Source organism: Octodon degus, unplaced genomic scaffold (assembly GCF_000260255.1).
Source record: "Octodon degus isolate 3935 unplaced genomic scaffold, OctDeg1.0 scaffold00126, whole genome shotgun sequence".
NCBI lineage: Eukaryota > Metazoa > Chordata > Mammalia > Rodentia > Octodontidae > Octodon > Octodon degus.
In genome coordinates this window covers 6,777,077-6,793,768 of record NW_004524702.1, presented here as the reverse complement: position 1 = coordinate 6,793,768, position 16,692 = coordinate 6,777,077, and the positions used below count along the sequence as shown (strand labels likewise).

The window sequence follows — 16,692 nt, the reverse complement described above, 5'->3', positions numbered from 1 at the left end:
GTAATAGTGTTTGTAAATAGGATATCATGTCTGCATCTTGTTCAGCAATTAACCACTAGGAAGAATGTATGCAATGTGTTAATTATTGAAACTGTCCTACAAAAAAAAAAAAAAATTCTTGCCACTGACTTTTTTTTTTGTACTGGGAATTGAACTCAGGACTTTGTGCTTGTCAGGTGGGCATTGTGCTACTGAGCTACATCCCTAGCTGACTGCTTATTAATTTAAGAGACCTATCTGAAGATACTGGTGCAGGTTCAGGGCAAGAAGGACTATGTTTCCTTTGAGAGGAGAGGATCCACATTATCCTGTGTCTGCCAGAGACACTTTTCATGATGTGGGCAGTGTGTGAAGACATGATCAGGTTGGTAATCTGGGAAACTGTTTAGGAAGGAATAGCAGGAAAGGGATGTGACTCGCCAAGTGTATTGCTTAGGGTCAGGTTTTGATTTTCTTGATCAAGAACATGGACTTCTCCGTAGCCTCACCATGGGACTCCTACTCTTTTATTATTGTTGCATAGAATCTTGAGGATTAGTGCCATTAACCACTTCTTAGGGGGAGTGTGTTTGTCAGGAGGAGACTGTATTGAGGGCCTGTGCTGCATCGTGGGCAGCATGAGTGAGCTGAGCTGTCACCGTGCAGGTGGTTGCTGAGGCGCTGGTGTCCTTCCTCTAAGCCTGGGAGGTGAAGCCAGGACTGCAGACGGCCTGGAGGTTTTTCAGAGAGCTGCTGAGTTTGGCGTCTCCAGTGCAGGGAGTAACTTACACTCTGGAGGTGGTGGAGCGTGATGTCTGTATCTATATCTATATCTGTAGCTCTATCTATATCTAGCTAGCTAGCTAGTTAACCGCTTACCAATCTAGTTGTTTAAATACAGGGTGACCAAAAATTGCATGTTCTTAAAATTAATTTTTGTAACAGGAAATATGAAAATCATGATTTTATCGAATTTATTCAGTAATTTTTCTGCTTATGGTGTATTTTCAAACATTCAGTCCCAATACGATATTACGGTTTGGACAGTAGTATCTAGTCTCTTTCCGTATTCTTTTTATTGTCTTTCTTTGACCAACACACTTTATACTGTCACGTTAGTCTTTTCTTTCTGTAGATGATATAATTATAATAAAATTCTTCCCTACATCCTTCTTGGTGTTTTGGTGTCCCATATTTTGCTATTATTTGGTTTATTATACCTAATCTAAATTGTAAAGGGCTTAGATTAGGTGTAATAAACTAATTACACTTTTTGAACCCCCTCGTTTTGAAGAAGTAACGAATGAGTGCCATATAGTTTGGTCCGGAAAGTGTATAGATATTCATAATACTTTTTCCTCACTTTTTGATTACAGACTAGCTCCTTAGATGTTGGTTAGTTAGTACTGTCAACTGCACCCATGGAATTATAATCAGTGAGCACTAGTGGGATTTTTTGTTTTGTGTCTTCTTTCAGGTTCTGTGATTTTTTTTTTTTTTTTTTTTTTTGTGGCTGGCTCAGCCCGCCCTGGGGGCATGGCTGGTGTGGCATGTGGTGCCAGGGCTGAACCACTGTCCCTGCACTTGCCTAAGCAGGTGTTTTAGACTGCTGAGCTATCTCGCCAGCCCCTAGGTTCTGTGATTTCTGTATTATGCATAGTTGACAATAAGGAGACTTCTTTTTTCTTTTCATTTAACAACACAGAATGTGCTAACACCTCTCATTTTCACTTTGTTCTTTTGCAGATCTTTTGGCACTTCCATTTAGTCTCAGTGTCCCAGATGTGTTTTGTATTATAAAAGCATATCACTGAGTTCTGGAGAAGTACAAAAATTATATCGAATGTACTTAAGAGCTTTTATAGATTGTAGCACAAAAATTATAGAGTACTTTTCACAACATACACACAAATTAGTAAAAGAAAATTACAAGATTTTTTTTTTTCTTAATGTATTTTGCATATGGTCTCACTGTGCAGCTCAGACTCATAGTGATCCTCCTATTTTCAGCCTCCCCAGTGCTGGGATTACAGGCGTGTGACCCCACTCCCGGACTCAGCGGCCAGCTCAGTGTGCCCGGAGGTGGGGCCAGCATGGCGTGTGGTACTCGGGGTGAAACTCTGGTTCCTGCACTTGCTTAAGTAGGTGCTTAGTCCACTGAGCTGTCTTGCTGACCCCAGAATTTATTATTAAATTTCACTGGAAACAAACATCAAAGGCAAATGCAATGCTCTAAGTAAAACAGTATGAAAAAAATAGTCACTATAAAATGGATAGACCCTCCAGTGTATTCCCTGTAAAGGAGAATGGAGGGCTGCAGTGGCGCCTGCATGCACTGTCAGTACACAGACAGACCCACTGCCCTTGGGTGACCTGTTTCGTGGTCAAAGGAGCAAAACTCATGCAGTCAGGATGTTTTTGTCATTAGCTTCATTCGCTTTTTTTATTAATAGGTTTTGACAAAAACTATCAGTAGCCTAGCTGTAAGAATGAGCAGACAAAAAGTGACATTTCTAACTCTTTTCTTTCTCCTTTCCCTTGTCTTGCATTTCTCTCCCCCTTTTCTTCTCCCTCTTTCTTCTCTTTCCTCCTCTTTTACTTCTTTCTCTTCTCCCTCCCTTTCTCCTTTTTCTTCCTCTTCAATGAGGTCTTGCTGTGTTTCCTCAAACTCCTAGGTTCAAACAATCTTCCTGTCCCAGCCTCCCGATAGTTGGGACCGTAGGTGTTTGCCCCTGTGCCTGGCTTAGTTTCTTCTTAATGTTAAAGTACCATTCTCATGTAATAAGCCCACTATTGGATGGTATGCCAGCTTTTCCTTTCCTGCTCTTGTAATGTCAAGAAGATACTTACAGACTTTCCTAATTCTTAAACTTGCCTCACCTGGAAAGGAAAAAGAACTAGAATAGCTAGGCAGTTCTGAAAAGGAAAATAAAGCTGAAGATATTGTACTACTCTGTTTTAAGGCTAACTTTAGCATTACAGTAATCAAGACAGTGTGGTCAGTGAGGAAAGGGACGAATGCGTCGGTGGCATTGAGTCCTGAAGTAGATGTGGCCAGGCGAGACCAACTTTGTGAAGTAGGCGTAAAGATAGTTTCTACCTATGGTATTGGAACAAGTGGCATCCATGGGCAAAGAAATGAACTTTTAAGTAAACCTTACTAAATACAAAAATTAACTCAAAATGAATGAATCATAGATGCTGGGGTGGTGATGTATTCCCGTAATCCCAGCCACTAGGAGGTTGAAGTGGAAGGATCACAAGTTTGAGTTTGACCTATACCACTCAGCAAGACCCTGTCTGAAAATAAAATTAGAAAGGGTTGGGGATGTAACATAGTGGTGCGGGACTTATCTAGCATGCGTGAGGTCCTGGGTTCGATCCATAGCTTCAGCGCCCCGCCCCTCCAAAGAATCATAGGTCTAAATGTAAAAACTATAACTATGAAACTTACAGGAACAAAATACAGACGAGAATCTTTATGACCTAGAGCTAGACAAAGTTCTTAGACATGGTGCTAAGAAAAGAGTTTGAGGATTTCCTCCTGTTGTGTGCAGCACTGGTCCTTGCATCACAGCAGCCCCAGAAGAGCAGTAGCCGTGGCCCTGCACTATCCCAGTGCCGTGGCCTCAACCAGGGCTACGGGGTGACCAAGACGAAGCAAACCGAGTCATGGCCGCATCGCGGATGCCTCACCACACACGCCAGGTTCATGTGGGACATGATCTGAAAGGTGTGCGGCTTCGCCCCCTACGAGTGGTGCGCCATGAGGCTGCTCAAGGTCTCCAAGGACAAACACACCCTCAAGTTCATCGAGAAAAGGGTGGGGACGCACTGCTGAGGCAGGTGGATCACCACGAGTTTGAGACCAGCTGGACTACATAGTGAGTTTAAGGTTAGCCTGAACTACATAGTGAGACCCTGTCTCAGGAAAAAATGAACTGCAAAAATTGAAAAGTTTCACTTCATGAAAATTACAAACTTTAGCTCTGTGAATGGCCCTAGTGAGAGGGTAAAATTTTGCCATGAAGTGGGAGAAAATATTTTCAAATTCTTACATCTGGAAAAGGACTGTAATCCAGAATATATCAAGAACTTCCTAATGTTAACACAAATAAGCCATTTTGAAAATAGAACACTGGACGTAGTGGCACATGCCTGTAATCCCAGCACTTGGGAGGACGTAAGCAGGAGAATTCCTATGAGTCCGATCTAGTAGTGAGACCCTGAACACCCTGTACACCCTTCCCTAAAATACAGGAAAAAAAAGATTTAAAAAAACCCCTTAATCAGCGTTTCACCAAGAAGAATGCATGCTTGGCAGGTAACTATAGATACTGAGGAGCATTCACCATTAACATTGCTCAAAGGAAAATAGGATGAGATATGAAATCATGCTTGTTAGATAGGCCACAAACAGAGATGCCAGTACCAAGTGCTGATGAGGATGTGGGAAAACTGGTTCTGTCATGTAGTGCTAGTGGGAATGTACAGTGACCCCGTGGTTAAGCAGTTCCCTGATAACGTGGTAGTTTTTGAACCAAAAATATTGTCAAGCTGCTTTATGTGCTTCCTGTGCCTTAAGCAAAGCTAAATCTGCAAGTGCATGTTCGTTGTGAGCTGAAATACGGCTCAATCAGGAGCTGGGCCTGAGGGTGCCTGAGGATGAAACAAGAGCTTAACCCACCCCTCTGCGGTAGGTCTGCTAACTCCTGTCTTGGACAAAGGTTTTTCAGGATGGGAGACACTAGAAGAGTTTACTAGAGAGACAGTAGAGTATAGGCATTCGGAGAAATGTGATTCAGTGCCGTTTGGAACTGGTCACACTTCCCCCTTCTTCCTTTCCTCCCTTCCTCCTTGTCTCTTTAAATTTTATTTAATTAATTTATTTATTTCCATGATTTTATTGAGAAAAATAGCAATGAGGGGGCTTCCATTTAGTCTCAGTGTCCCAGAATACACAGATACAAAATGGACATTCATCTGTATCCCCTTTATTTGTTAAGTTCCGTCATTTGAATATTATAGGTGTGTTAACTCAGCAAAATATTCTAAAAGAGTCCACTAGTCCATAATAGTATTAGGTCTTCCGCTTGACTGGCAGTGTCAGAAATTGTTGACCTGAGTCCCCTACAGCTCAGCATGACAGCATGACTTTACTTATATTTCATTTTTATACTTTTCTGCTGGATGGTTAAGACCAAGGGAAAGCAGGACCTATGCAACAAGAGTTGTAGCTTTTGGATCTGATAAGGTCAGTGAAATCCCCTCAGAATTTATCCTGAGATCCTGTACCTCAGATTGTAGAACCTTTGACAGTGTCAGCCATGTGGATGAGTCACGGCCATTGCTTGGCCAATGTGCTCTCTGTGAAAGCCTGAGAGAATGTTTTCTCTCCATGTGACTCTCCTTAGGCACACTCTACATCATCAATCACTTTCCTCTTTGGCCCCATAATCTCCTTGATCAGAAAATTTGGGACACTACCGAGTTATAAGACGTTACAGTACAAGTTCTCATATGTCCTGAGTCTTAATTGACCTTGGAAGGCTAGGGCCAAAATGTTGGCTTTCCTTGCAGCCCTCCTTTTTCTCTAATTTTGGTCTGCAAACTTAGGTTGCATCACTGATTTTTAACTTAAATTTTAGAAAGGTATTATACTCAGTTTCAAATTAAGTAGTATAAAACTTTTTCACAATACGTCTTCCTGTACCACATGGCCACCAGGCCCCTTCTCCATTCAATGATATTGATTTTGTCTGACAGAATTTCTAGCTAGTGTATGTAAATATTATATATCCTTTTTCATTTTTAATGCTTAGTGTAATATATACACTATTCCACATCTTGCTTATTTAACAATTTATCTTAGAGAATTTTCCACATGGGCACATTTCCACATGGATGTTAATGGAGATATTTTAAAGACATTTACTTTGGTTTTATTTATTATGACTTTTCTAAGAATGCTAGCATTTTATTTCCAGGAAAGTGAAAATGGGTAGCCTCCTGGGGTGCAAATGCAAACGGCTTTTCTCAAGTGGAGTGTCCCATCGATTAAATGGTGATACATATTTATCACCAATAGTGGTATATCCCATCTCACTGAAGAGGCCGATCTGCTCCATGTCTGTCTTCCCTACTTCAGCAGCCATGGTTGCGTCTTGTGGTGATAACTTCAAAAGGTTTCTTAAGGCTTGTTTTTCTTATACCAAAATCCTACTGTGCGGCAAGGGGGCAACCTCAGCTCAGAGCTGTCTTAATGCGCGAGGCTTCCACTCCTGGGGACCAGGCTGCGACCTGCAGCTGCCCCTTCTGCACACAGCTGGCTCTCTTTAAATTTTATTTTGAGACAGGGTTTTCCTATGTAACCCAGGCTGGCCTCAAGCTCAGCAGTCCTCCTGCCTCAGCCTCCCAGGTGCCCAGCCTGTGTTCTTCTTACAAGTAGAATTTTTAGTTATGATTTCCTTGTCCCCCTTGAACCTATATATTATCCTCCCACAGTTCCAACAGTGTTTTTTGCACCTCATTTGGACAGAGGAGATTTCCATGTTTCCAGACCCATTGGCTGTGAAATAGAGCTCAGTGGTGGAGCGCTCGCCTAGCATGCCCACAACCCAGGACTCTATCCCCAGCGCTGGGAAAAATATTAGTTTGGAAATAGAGAATGGCAGTGGTTTTACAACATTGTAAATGTCATTAATGCCCCTGAAGTGTAAATGGCTCATTTTATATTAAATGTATTTTGCTATAATAAAATAATCCATTTAACTGCCATATGATAATTTTCACCCAACTTTCAAATGATAGTGATTAATGTGCAATGTAATCACATGATTCAGGCAAATGTTAGGAGAGAAATCTAATAAAATTCTCTAATGCCTTCCAAGAGACGAATATGATTAATTAAAATTATATACTCATGGGTTGATTTCAGTATTTGATAGTATCTGTCTTTGTGAAGACATTTTCAAAACTGAAATTGGAAAAATCTCATTACAAGTCAGCATTAGCAGATGTAGTTTTTTTTAACCCCAGTACTGGGGATTGAATCTGGGGCCTTTGTACTGAGCTACCTCCCCAGCCTTTTAATTACTTATTTTTATTCTGAGGCAGTGTCTCTAAGTCCCAGAGTTTCCCAGGCTGAGCTTGAACTTTCGATCCTTCTGCTTCAGCCTCCCAGAAATTCCAGGATGACCGGCATGTGCCACTACGCCTGGCTGAGATGTAGATCTGCATTGATTTTAATGAAAAGGAAAAACTGTTTTATAGCCTAGTTAAGGGAAATATTACTTTTCTATAAGATAATTCTACTTCTTTATACAGAAATGAATACTGTCATTATACTTTCTGTTAATAAATATTTTATGGAAATTTGTTTTATCTTATAATACAAAATTCTGCATAATGTCCTTCATTTGGTCACATGCCTAAAATATTTATTCTTTGGCCCTTTACAGGAATTTTTTTTTTTTTTTTTTTTTTTTAGGAAAGGGTCTACAGGATATTCAGGGTCTCACTACTAGATCAAGAACTGGGATTACAGGCACACACCTCGGAGCCCAGTCTCAATTGCTGGCTCCGCATGCCCCAAGGGTGGGGCCGGTATGAATGGCCGGGGATCACCCCCCCTTTTACAAAGGAAATGTTGACCTCACTTAAAGCATCAATTCTGAAGCATTCAGGGCTTCACCATATGTCCTGCTTTGTTTAGTTGTATTGCATGAATTTTATGTAGTACAGTTTCTTGCCACATAGCTCAAAGTATTTGTATTTTCTGTTTTCCATTTGATGTCCTTTTTTTTCTTTCTTTTTTTGTCTGTACTGAAGATAGAACCCAGGGGTTCTCCCCACCGAGGTACAGCCCTAGGCCTTTTCTCATTTTGAGACAGGGCCTTGCTAAGTTGCCCAGGGTGTCCTCAAACCCTGATCTGCCTGTCTCAATCTCTCAAGTAGCTGGACTTTCACAGGTGTGCACCATCGTATCTGACTTCATATCTTCTTCAGCTCCTATTATTTAGAAGTGCGTGCGTTGTATGTGGAGACTTTCTTGTGTCCTTTCTTCTGACTTCTGAATTCCAGAGTGGTTGGAGCACTGCACAGTGTCCGTCTTCTGACGTGTTGAGGTTCCTTTATGGCAGCATATGTCCACTGGGCAGACAACCCCGAGCGCGCTGAGGCGGTGCTCTAGCAGCTCTCGTCATCTTCGGGAGCTGTGGCTTTCCACCTCAGCCGAGTCCCAAACGTAGCTGTGCTTGGACCCTTAGGCTCCCCTGTGGGCATGTGCAAGTTTCAAGCTTTTTCTGATACGTAACTTTTGTACCTTAATCCCGGCAGCCCTTAGTTCATTGTTCTGTGCTGTAGACCCCAGCCACTAGACAAAACGTTCACTTACGCAGTTCTTTTCTTGGGGTTCACTAATTTGCCATGTTGTGCTATTTTCTCTTGAAAACCATTTTACCTCACCTCTGACAGAAGGCCGCGGAGGTGCTTCTCATGACTGTGCTTAGCCAGATCCCTAGCACCGCCTTCAGCCACAGCGTCCTGTCCGAAGTGTGCAGGCGTGGAGCGACCCCTAGACACAAGCTCTACTCTTTAGGCTGCCTCTCATTTTTGTGGAAAAGAAATTTGTGTAGATTCTCCTTTTGTAAAGTAGGGTGTCTTAGGTGCTGCAGTGTTCAGCTTTTCCTTAACTGGGCATCTGTTGTTTGTTGCTATCAGATAATAATTGCTGGGAATTTTGACACTTTTCCTGCTCAGAGAGAAAAGGAAAATAAGAAACAAAAGAAAATGGAAGCTTCTGTTTCTGCTGCAGAGAAACATAAACTTTGACTTTTATGGTAAATGGCAATAGACATGTACAGATTTCTCCATCTGCCTGTTTCTGCCTCAGTCAGACCTTTTAAGGACACATTTGTTAATCTGATTAATTAACATGGATGAGCGTGTAGTACATGGGACTGCATTTCATTTTTCGAGATCCATCCCCTGCAGCAGCCGCGGGCCGGGCAGCCAGCTGAGCACCCATGCGCTGCCTCCCTGTAGCTGACACAGATGGAGGCGCCAGCTGTGTGTCTGTCCTGCCTCTCTCTGGAAGTTTAATTTGGGCTGATGTGGAATTTTTCTCTTGGAAAATGAGCATTGGAATTTGTAGTTCGCAGTGAAGTGATTGAATCTCAAAATACATTATACAGAAGAAAAAATATTTTGGTGATCAAAGTAGAAATTTCAGAATGTACAACAGGAAAACTGAACCTAATGTGACCTGTGGACTTTAGCTACTAATGATGTGTTGGCACTGTTGGTGGGAATGTACACCAGCACAGCCACGATGGGGATCAGTGTGGAGGTTGCGCAGAAACTAGAACTAGAATTTGCGTTTGACCCAGCTCTTCCTCTTGTGAGTGTTTCCTGAAAGAACTAATACCACAGTGCATAACCACGCTTGTAGCACAACTTACAAAACCAAATCATGGAGCTAGTCTGTCTCGGTTACTTTTCTCTCGTTGCTGGGACAAAATACCCGACACTCAAAATTAAGGAGGGAAAGGCTAATTATTTCACTGTTTGTGGAGGTTTCAGTCCGTACTCGGCTGGCTCCACGGCAGAGTAGCACAGGGCCGCAGTTCATGGAACCAGCAGAAGCAGCAAGAGCAGAAGGGAGGAGCAGCGGCAAAAGTGAGCCCCTCTCCCTTCCTTATATCTCATCCAGGCAGTCTGCTGCAGGGCGGGCGTTGCACTCACACCCATAATCCCAGCAGCACTCACATCCATAATCCTAGCACTGGATCATGAATTAATCACAGACACGAGCAGCCACCCCAGTGACTGCATGAGGGCTTTGGGGAGACACCTAGACACAACCGTAGCATAGTCCATATGTCCATCAGCAGATGAATGCATTAGGAAAATGTGGCGTATATATAATAAGTCAAATGAAGGATACATTTGCGTTGCTTGTGGGAAGTGGATGGGTTTTGAAGCCAAAATACTAAGTAAATCAGTTACAGTGAAGTTCCACATGGTTTCTCTGAGAGAACCAAACTATAGAGTAAAATAAAACGTATGAAGAGCGGGGTGTTAGGCTCTATAGAGATGGGAGAGGGATAGTTGGATGCTGGGGAACTGAAAATGTTCAAGGTGTGACAGGGCTGAGTGCGGATGCCCCAGCTGAATGTAAACACTATGTATTGCAAATATATAATGATAAAAATTTAAAAATAAATTGTCAGTATTGGCTTCTCAGTTGTGTCACCTAGAGGAAACTGTCAATAATAGGGGTGGGGAGGAACCAGGAGATGAGAGGATACGAGGACTCTGCTTTCTGTGCACTTCTGTAAACCTAAACTCTCCCTCCCCCCGGAAGCCCCCCTGTTTATTAAAAATGTGTGACTCTCTGGCTTACCATTCTGTGGCGGTCCCTATTTACAGTGGGTGTGTGCCCTCGTGAGCCATGGGATTTCTCAGGCTGGGGGAGGCAGTGTGAGCAGCTGAGTCGCTGTCTCCTGGTGTTGTGGTGCTCACTGACTGCCCTCCCCTCTCCCTGTGTGCGGGACAGCTGGACTGCCAGGATGCCTTGGAGACGGCAGCCCGAGCGGAGGGCCTCTCCCTGGATGTCTCCATGCACTCTCAGCTCCGTATCCTGGATGAGGAGCATCCCAAGGGAAAGTATCACCATGGCTTGAGTGCCCTGAAGCCCATCCGGACCACTTCCAAGTAAGCGGCCCCCCGGTGCACGACCTGTCTGCAGAGTACCAGCAGCACTTGGGGAGCTTGGCGCTAAGGCACAGGCGCTGGGGAGACATTTTTTGTCAGGAGCTCTGTTTACTAAACAGTGTGCTTTACACTGAGGATTTCTCGGCATGTAGTGACCGTCTTGTCATACGGGTTTTTCTACAGACACCAGCACCCAGTGGACAATGCTGGGCTCTTCTCCTGTATGACTTTCTCGTGGCTTTCTCCCCTGGCCCGCGTGGCCCACAAGAAGGGGGAGCTCTTGATGGAGGACGTGTGGTCATTGTCCAAGTACGAGTCCTCCGATGTGAACTGCAGAAGGTAGGCGTCTCTGGTCCACCACTCTCCCACGTGCTGGACGCCAGGGCCCGAGCTAGGCGGGTGGACCCAGCAGTGCAGAGCGCACAGCTCTGTGTCCCAGGGGAAGGTGGACACCTGGGAGGCTCTCCCTTTGCTTTTCTGCTTTGTTTTCTGTTTCCCTCTAATCCTGTTTTAACCACAGGCTCTCTCTCTTTCTCTCAGTCCCGCTTCTCTTCCTGAGTCTGCAGGGAGATTATGTCGCTGCCCTGTGACAGAATACATTTTTGTGGTAGCTCATTCAGGGTTGGGGATGCTCAAGGAAGGAGGCTCTTAGCCAACACAGTTCAGGGATAGCCTTTTGGGGTGGAAGGAAAGGCTCTTGCCTGCATCACTCTCAGTGCCTAGAGGCTCCCTACGGGGATAAATGTGTACTTGCCCAGCTGGGAATGTTTTCAGAAGATGAAGACTGCACGATTGTAGGACACAGGCTTGTGCGTGGTGACAGCCTGGAGACAAAGCTGGGGGAAGCTGGGCCACATGTCCCCAGGAGGTGTGTAACTGAGGACATGTGCCCTTGTTAAGACTAGAGAGACTGTGGCAAGAGGAGCTGAACGAAGTGGGGCCTGGCGCTGCCTCCCTGCGAAGGGTTGTGTGGATCTTCTGCCGCACCCGGCTCATCCTGTCCATCGTGTGCCTGATGATCACGCAGCTGGCTGGCTTCAGTGGACCAGTAAGTTCTCAGCATCCTTTTTGACTGCCTACAGGGGCCCAGCATGGCCGGCTCTAACCACCTCGTTCTGTTGCAGGGGTTGTGCTCACCTTGGGCTAGTTAGCAGCCTTCGTGGTGATGCCTTCAGGTGTGCTGGAAGGGGTCAGTGATTTGGGGGCCGGTTGTGGCTTGTCGGCAGCCAGAAGAGAAGAAACAGCTGGCTTGTCTGCCTAGGGTGGGGGAAGCTGGACTGGTGCTGCTTCTCAGGGACCTTCCTCTTGGTTGTGTGTTGGCACAAAGTGATGTCTGGGTCTGGGTAGCTGTGTCTGGCAGTGTTTGAGTGGGGGAGTGCAGCTTGTGTGGCCTGTGCTGGTGAGCCAGCGCCGGGGACCTCAGAGGCCTGGAGGCCAAGCTATAGCATTTGACAGTCCTGTGGCGAACAAAGGCTGCAGGACTGGAGGATTTCCGGGTCTGATGTGGGGTCTACTCTGAGTTTCGGTGAACAGCGTGAACTGTGGCAGCGCTGGGTGGCAGCTGCAGTCTCTCCCAATCTGTATGAAAGCGGCATGGGCAAGGGAGTCTCTGATAGTCACAGTTTTCTGGGCACCTGTTTCTTATACCTGCTGTGCTGTCTTCCACTTGAGATTTTGATTAAATTTATTTTCTACATACTTGCCTTGGGACATCGGAGCAGTAGTGCTGCTTATACTGTTTTCTGTGTGTGGGTAAACAAGGTTCATGGTTTTGGTAAGTATGTGCCACAGATGCATGGTGATTAGGTAAAACTATAGTTTTGTTTCTGTTTTGTTTTTTCTTTTTAAATGTTTGTTGTCTTTTTTTTTTTTTTTTTTTTAAAGGTTTGATCTCTTTTCTGAAACAAAGAATGCTACTTTTCTGGCATTGGATTATTATGTTAATTGACCAACTAACACACTTTTATATCAACTTAAAAAAGGGACCATGTAACTGAAATGTTATGTTATTGACGAAACGTTTATGTTATTGGCAAACATTTCCATAGAGCCAGTGTTCCCCAAGAAGAGCTTCTGTCATTGTTTCCCTACAGGGCTGGTGGCTGCTCGGATTCTTCATAGAACTCTGACCTCAGAGGCACAGAGTGTAGGCTTCCAAGATGAAATGATAATGGGCTTTCTTGATTCCTCTCTCCCCTTAGGGATAAATAAACCTCTGGGTTGTTGGAATTTTAATTCTTTACATGGGGAAAACCGTTACTCCTGCATGCTCAGCTTGTGGCTTTATGGTCGCTCTCATGAGCATCCGTGTAGCCTAAGTTCTCATTTAGAATGAAGTGCACTAGTCCACCTTTACAGATGTTGGGAAAGCCAGTTGCCTTCCTTTAACAGGAAAACAGCACACTTCTCTTTACCCTCAGAAAGAGCACCTTGGGCCAGGGTCACCTCGGGGCTCCCCTCCTGAAACCAGGAGCCCACCCATTATCTCTGTGATTGAGAAAAAAATGTAGAAGTATAAGCAATGCAGACTTTTTTTTCAGACTCCAGTTCTGTTTTGTTTTAATTGCAAATGTTTAATTGTTTTAATTAAATGGAAATGGAAATACCAGGCTGGTTTTGAGAGTAATACTAGCAGTAAGCAAACCATCTGTGTGTGGACTTTAGTCTTTTGAGAAACATCCATCTTAGATTTTTGCACATCTTCTAATCTGCCATCATTTTCAATCTTATTTAATTTCTTCTTACAGAAATGTACCCAAGAGATACCCAAATTACTGGCTACCCAATGCAGCATTATTATTTCATATATGTATAGGTGCCCCTCCCCCTCATCTCATCACTTTGGTAGCCACACACAGAACAGTGAGACACTTTTCACACTGTCACATCTCAAGTGTGTTTTTTTGCAATTGGTGGCCACCGCAGGGTTCTGGTGATGCCAGTGGACAGTGTTGTGTACAGGGTGTAGGACCCAAGAATTTCAACCCTCGGGTACTTGATAATGGCATGATCCCAACTCAGATGAGAACCCAATCTTTGCTAAGCTTAGAGACACTGTGGAACCTTCTTAGACTTAAGTTTTTTAAAGACTAGGCCTGTCCCAAGATTCCATTGGTGAAGTTAGCATCTGCCTGAGACCTGCAAAAGGGGCTGCCTCGGCATTGCCATCTCTGGCAGAAAGCTAGCTTGGCCCAGGGCCTGGGGGAGCACAGTGCAGTCCTTAGAGAGGTAAGTGCCCACCCCTCCAGCCTCTTTCCAGCTGCAGCTCGCTTGGTGCTGTCAGGATCTGGACTTGGGGGGAGTCTCTCTGTAGTGGAACCAGTGACAGAAGCTGTTCTTTAGAATTTTCAGGATGGCTGTGTTCTGCGGTCAGAATGAGAGAGTCACGCTGGGCAGAATCTCTCGCCAAGAGTTCAGGTAAGGTAATGTTTATTCACTGGGAATGCCTTCACAGCCACACAGCTATGCTGACAGTCTCGCGTTTTTTCCCAGTTTGTTTAGATTTCAATGATAAATTTGTAACTTTTTTAAAAACAATTTTGTTTGGATTTTTCATGAAAGCCTTATTTTACTTTGTCTCATACGAAATTGTTTGAAATGTGATTACTTTTTAAAAACACTGTGTTAGAAGTTCTTTAATCTGCTGTTTCCTCTTCTCCCCTCTGAAAGTTTTGCGAGGTGTAAACACTGGTTATGTCTTTTACCTCCCTGCTCCTCCTTCTGGGAGGGCCGGCGCCCTTAGCCAGTGCTGACATGCGGCACTCTAAGGTGTGGGAAGGAAGGAGCCCCCAGCCACCACCGGCCGCCTTGCACGCCTGCCTTTGGAGCCTCTCCATCAGTGCCGCGGTGGAGACCGTGCTTCACCGCACGCCGTCCTACTGAGTTGCTTCACGGGAGGAAGAGGCGCTCTGACCCCGTGACTCAGTTCCACATTTTGGATGCGTACTGGAGAAGAAGCCAATCTTCTTGCTAGTAAACCAGCAGCCCAGCTGTATGCAGAGGGAATCCATACCCTGCCTAAGCCCAAAAGATCTGAGGGAGGACAGGTGTGGAATACAGTAGTTCTTGGGGTCTGAACCTTCTGATTTGCTCCATTAATCTCCTGGGGTCTGACCTACTTCTGAGTGGGTGGGATCTCCAGGGCCCAGTGGACACCTAGAATCGAGCAGCCCTCAGGAAAAACACGAACACAGGTGAACTCCGAGAGTGGGTTCTGGAAGGCAGCGTTAGCTACCTCAGAAGGTCATGTGCAGCCTCCGCTCTCGTCTGTCACTCACTTCTGGCTCACAGCTGCAGTGAGCTTCACTAGGAGGAGCTGGGGTAGGTGGGGTTCAAGTTAGGGTTTTTTTCCCTTTAGTGGGTGGGAGATAGGTTTGGCTTTCTTGTGTTGTGGTTTGTTTTGTTTTTGCCAGGATCAATTTTAGCTACAAGGATGCCAGCAGTTTTTCCTGGAGGCCTAGAATTTTTTATTCTGTCCTGAGCAGAGGTAATTCCTCGAGCCTAGTGCACTGACAGCACCAGCGGTTTTAAACAGAATACTTCTTCCGAGCGTTTTTTGTTTTGCTTTGTTTTAAACTTCTCTTTCCTTAGCAGCAAGGTCTTTATTCCTAGAGCATCCACTCCATTGCAGAATCGCTGCAACTTCGGGAGCCCTAACTGGTTAAGTGCCATCAGCCTGATGTATTGCTTCGGACTCTGGAAACAGATACTGGTTCTGTTCTGTATTTCCACTGTGTATAGTTAAAACAGTTGGAGGCCAGATGACGTGTTGGATGGCCTGCCTTGTATCACTGACTCTGTATGTTCCACTGTATGTTACTGCAATGCTCCTGCTGTTGTACAGTGTTTGTGAGATGCTCTTTGAAGATGGTACCTTTATATTTTTTTTCATTTTCAATAAAAGTAAATTACTTCCCACTTCTGGTATTTGATACTGTTGCTGAATGTGCCTGTGTGAGTGTGTGCTCCGGCGTTTGCAGGACCCCAGAGCTGGAGGTGGCGCTCGGTGGTCTTGGGGCTGGCCGCCTTCCTCCCTGCAGGTGGTGTTAGACATATGCTACCTGAGGTAATCCGTTTTCATTTTGGGGAGGGAGTGGGCGTGGGGAGGGCCTGTGGGGGGTCTCTGGATTCTTATAGTCTGCTTTGTTTGCTCTCTTCTGCACTATTAAACTGCCGATGTTTATTTACAGGAATATTTTGCAAATGTACTTCTCACTCTTCCCCAGTACAACTGTAGGTACACTGTTCCTTTTTATCAAATAAGCACGTTTCAGACAGTACAAAGAAAGGTCTTAATTTCATTTAAAGAAATGTATCCATGTGTGGAGATACAGGAATAAGGTCAAATACATACTTTTGAATGACCACGTGTTTAGCATTAACTTCAGTTCGTGGACAGGCTTATGTTACATTAGAAAGAGTAATGGTTCTGATGATGTCCCTAAGGACGAGCGTTTCTAATTGGACTGACCTCCACAGCACGCCCGTGTGAGTGATTGCGGGCCGCGTCTCGGACGCCCAGGCGGTCTTTCTTTGCTTGTGCACGGATCACTGAGCCTCAGAGCAGCCTACTCTTTCTAACTTAACATAGCCCTGTGGCATCACGTGCGGGTGCCGTGGGGGTGTTAACAGTGCTGTACGTTTCTCCCTGTGTAGGCCTTCGTGGTGAAGCACCTCTTGGAGTACACCCAGGCAACAGAGTCTAACCTGCAGTACAGCTTGCTCTTGGTCCTGGGCCTCCTCCTGACGGAAGTTGTGCGGTCCTGGTCGCTTGCACTGACTTGGGCATTGAATTACCGAACTGGCGTCCGCCTGCGGGGGGCCATCCTGACCATGGCATTCAAGAAGATTCTTAAGCTAAAGAACATTAAAGAGAAGTCTGTGGGTGAGGTGAGTGCAGGGGTGCGCTCGGCAGAGTGGGTTCCCATTGGGCTGCTGTGCCCTTTATCGTCCTCCTGAGACAAGTGACATGTGTCCTTTCAACGACCTCTCACTGCT

At 45.0% G+C, this 16,692-nt stretch overlaps 1 protein-coding gene across 4 annotated transcripts in view; it reads left to right on the top strand.

The window, feature by feature from the left end:
* Abcc5 (ATP binding cassette subfamily C member 5) overlaps window positions 1–16,692 on the top strand; it is an 86,301-nt gene that overhangs the window by 22,696 nt on the left and 46,913 nt on the right. For 2 of the 4 annotated variants that reach the window (XM_004640705.2, XM_023700613.1), the window contains exons 3-6: window positions 10,538–10,695; window positions 10,879–11,034; window positions 11,596–11,743; window positions 16,351–16,584. In XM_004640705.2, the coding sequence (XP_004640762.1) occupies window positions 10,538–10,695; window positions 10,879–11,034; window positions 11,596–11,743; window positions 16,351–16,584 (696 nt within the window). Of the gene's footprint in view, window positions 1–10,537; window positions 10,696–10,878; window positions 11,035–11,595; window positions 11,744–14,037; window positions 15,613–16,350; window positions 16,585–16,692 lie in introns of those variants that run through there. The other 2 variants (XM_004640707.2, XM_023700614.1) reach the window with 2 other exon arrangements.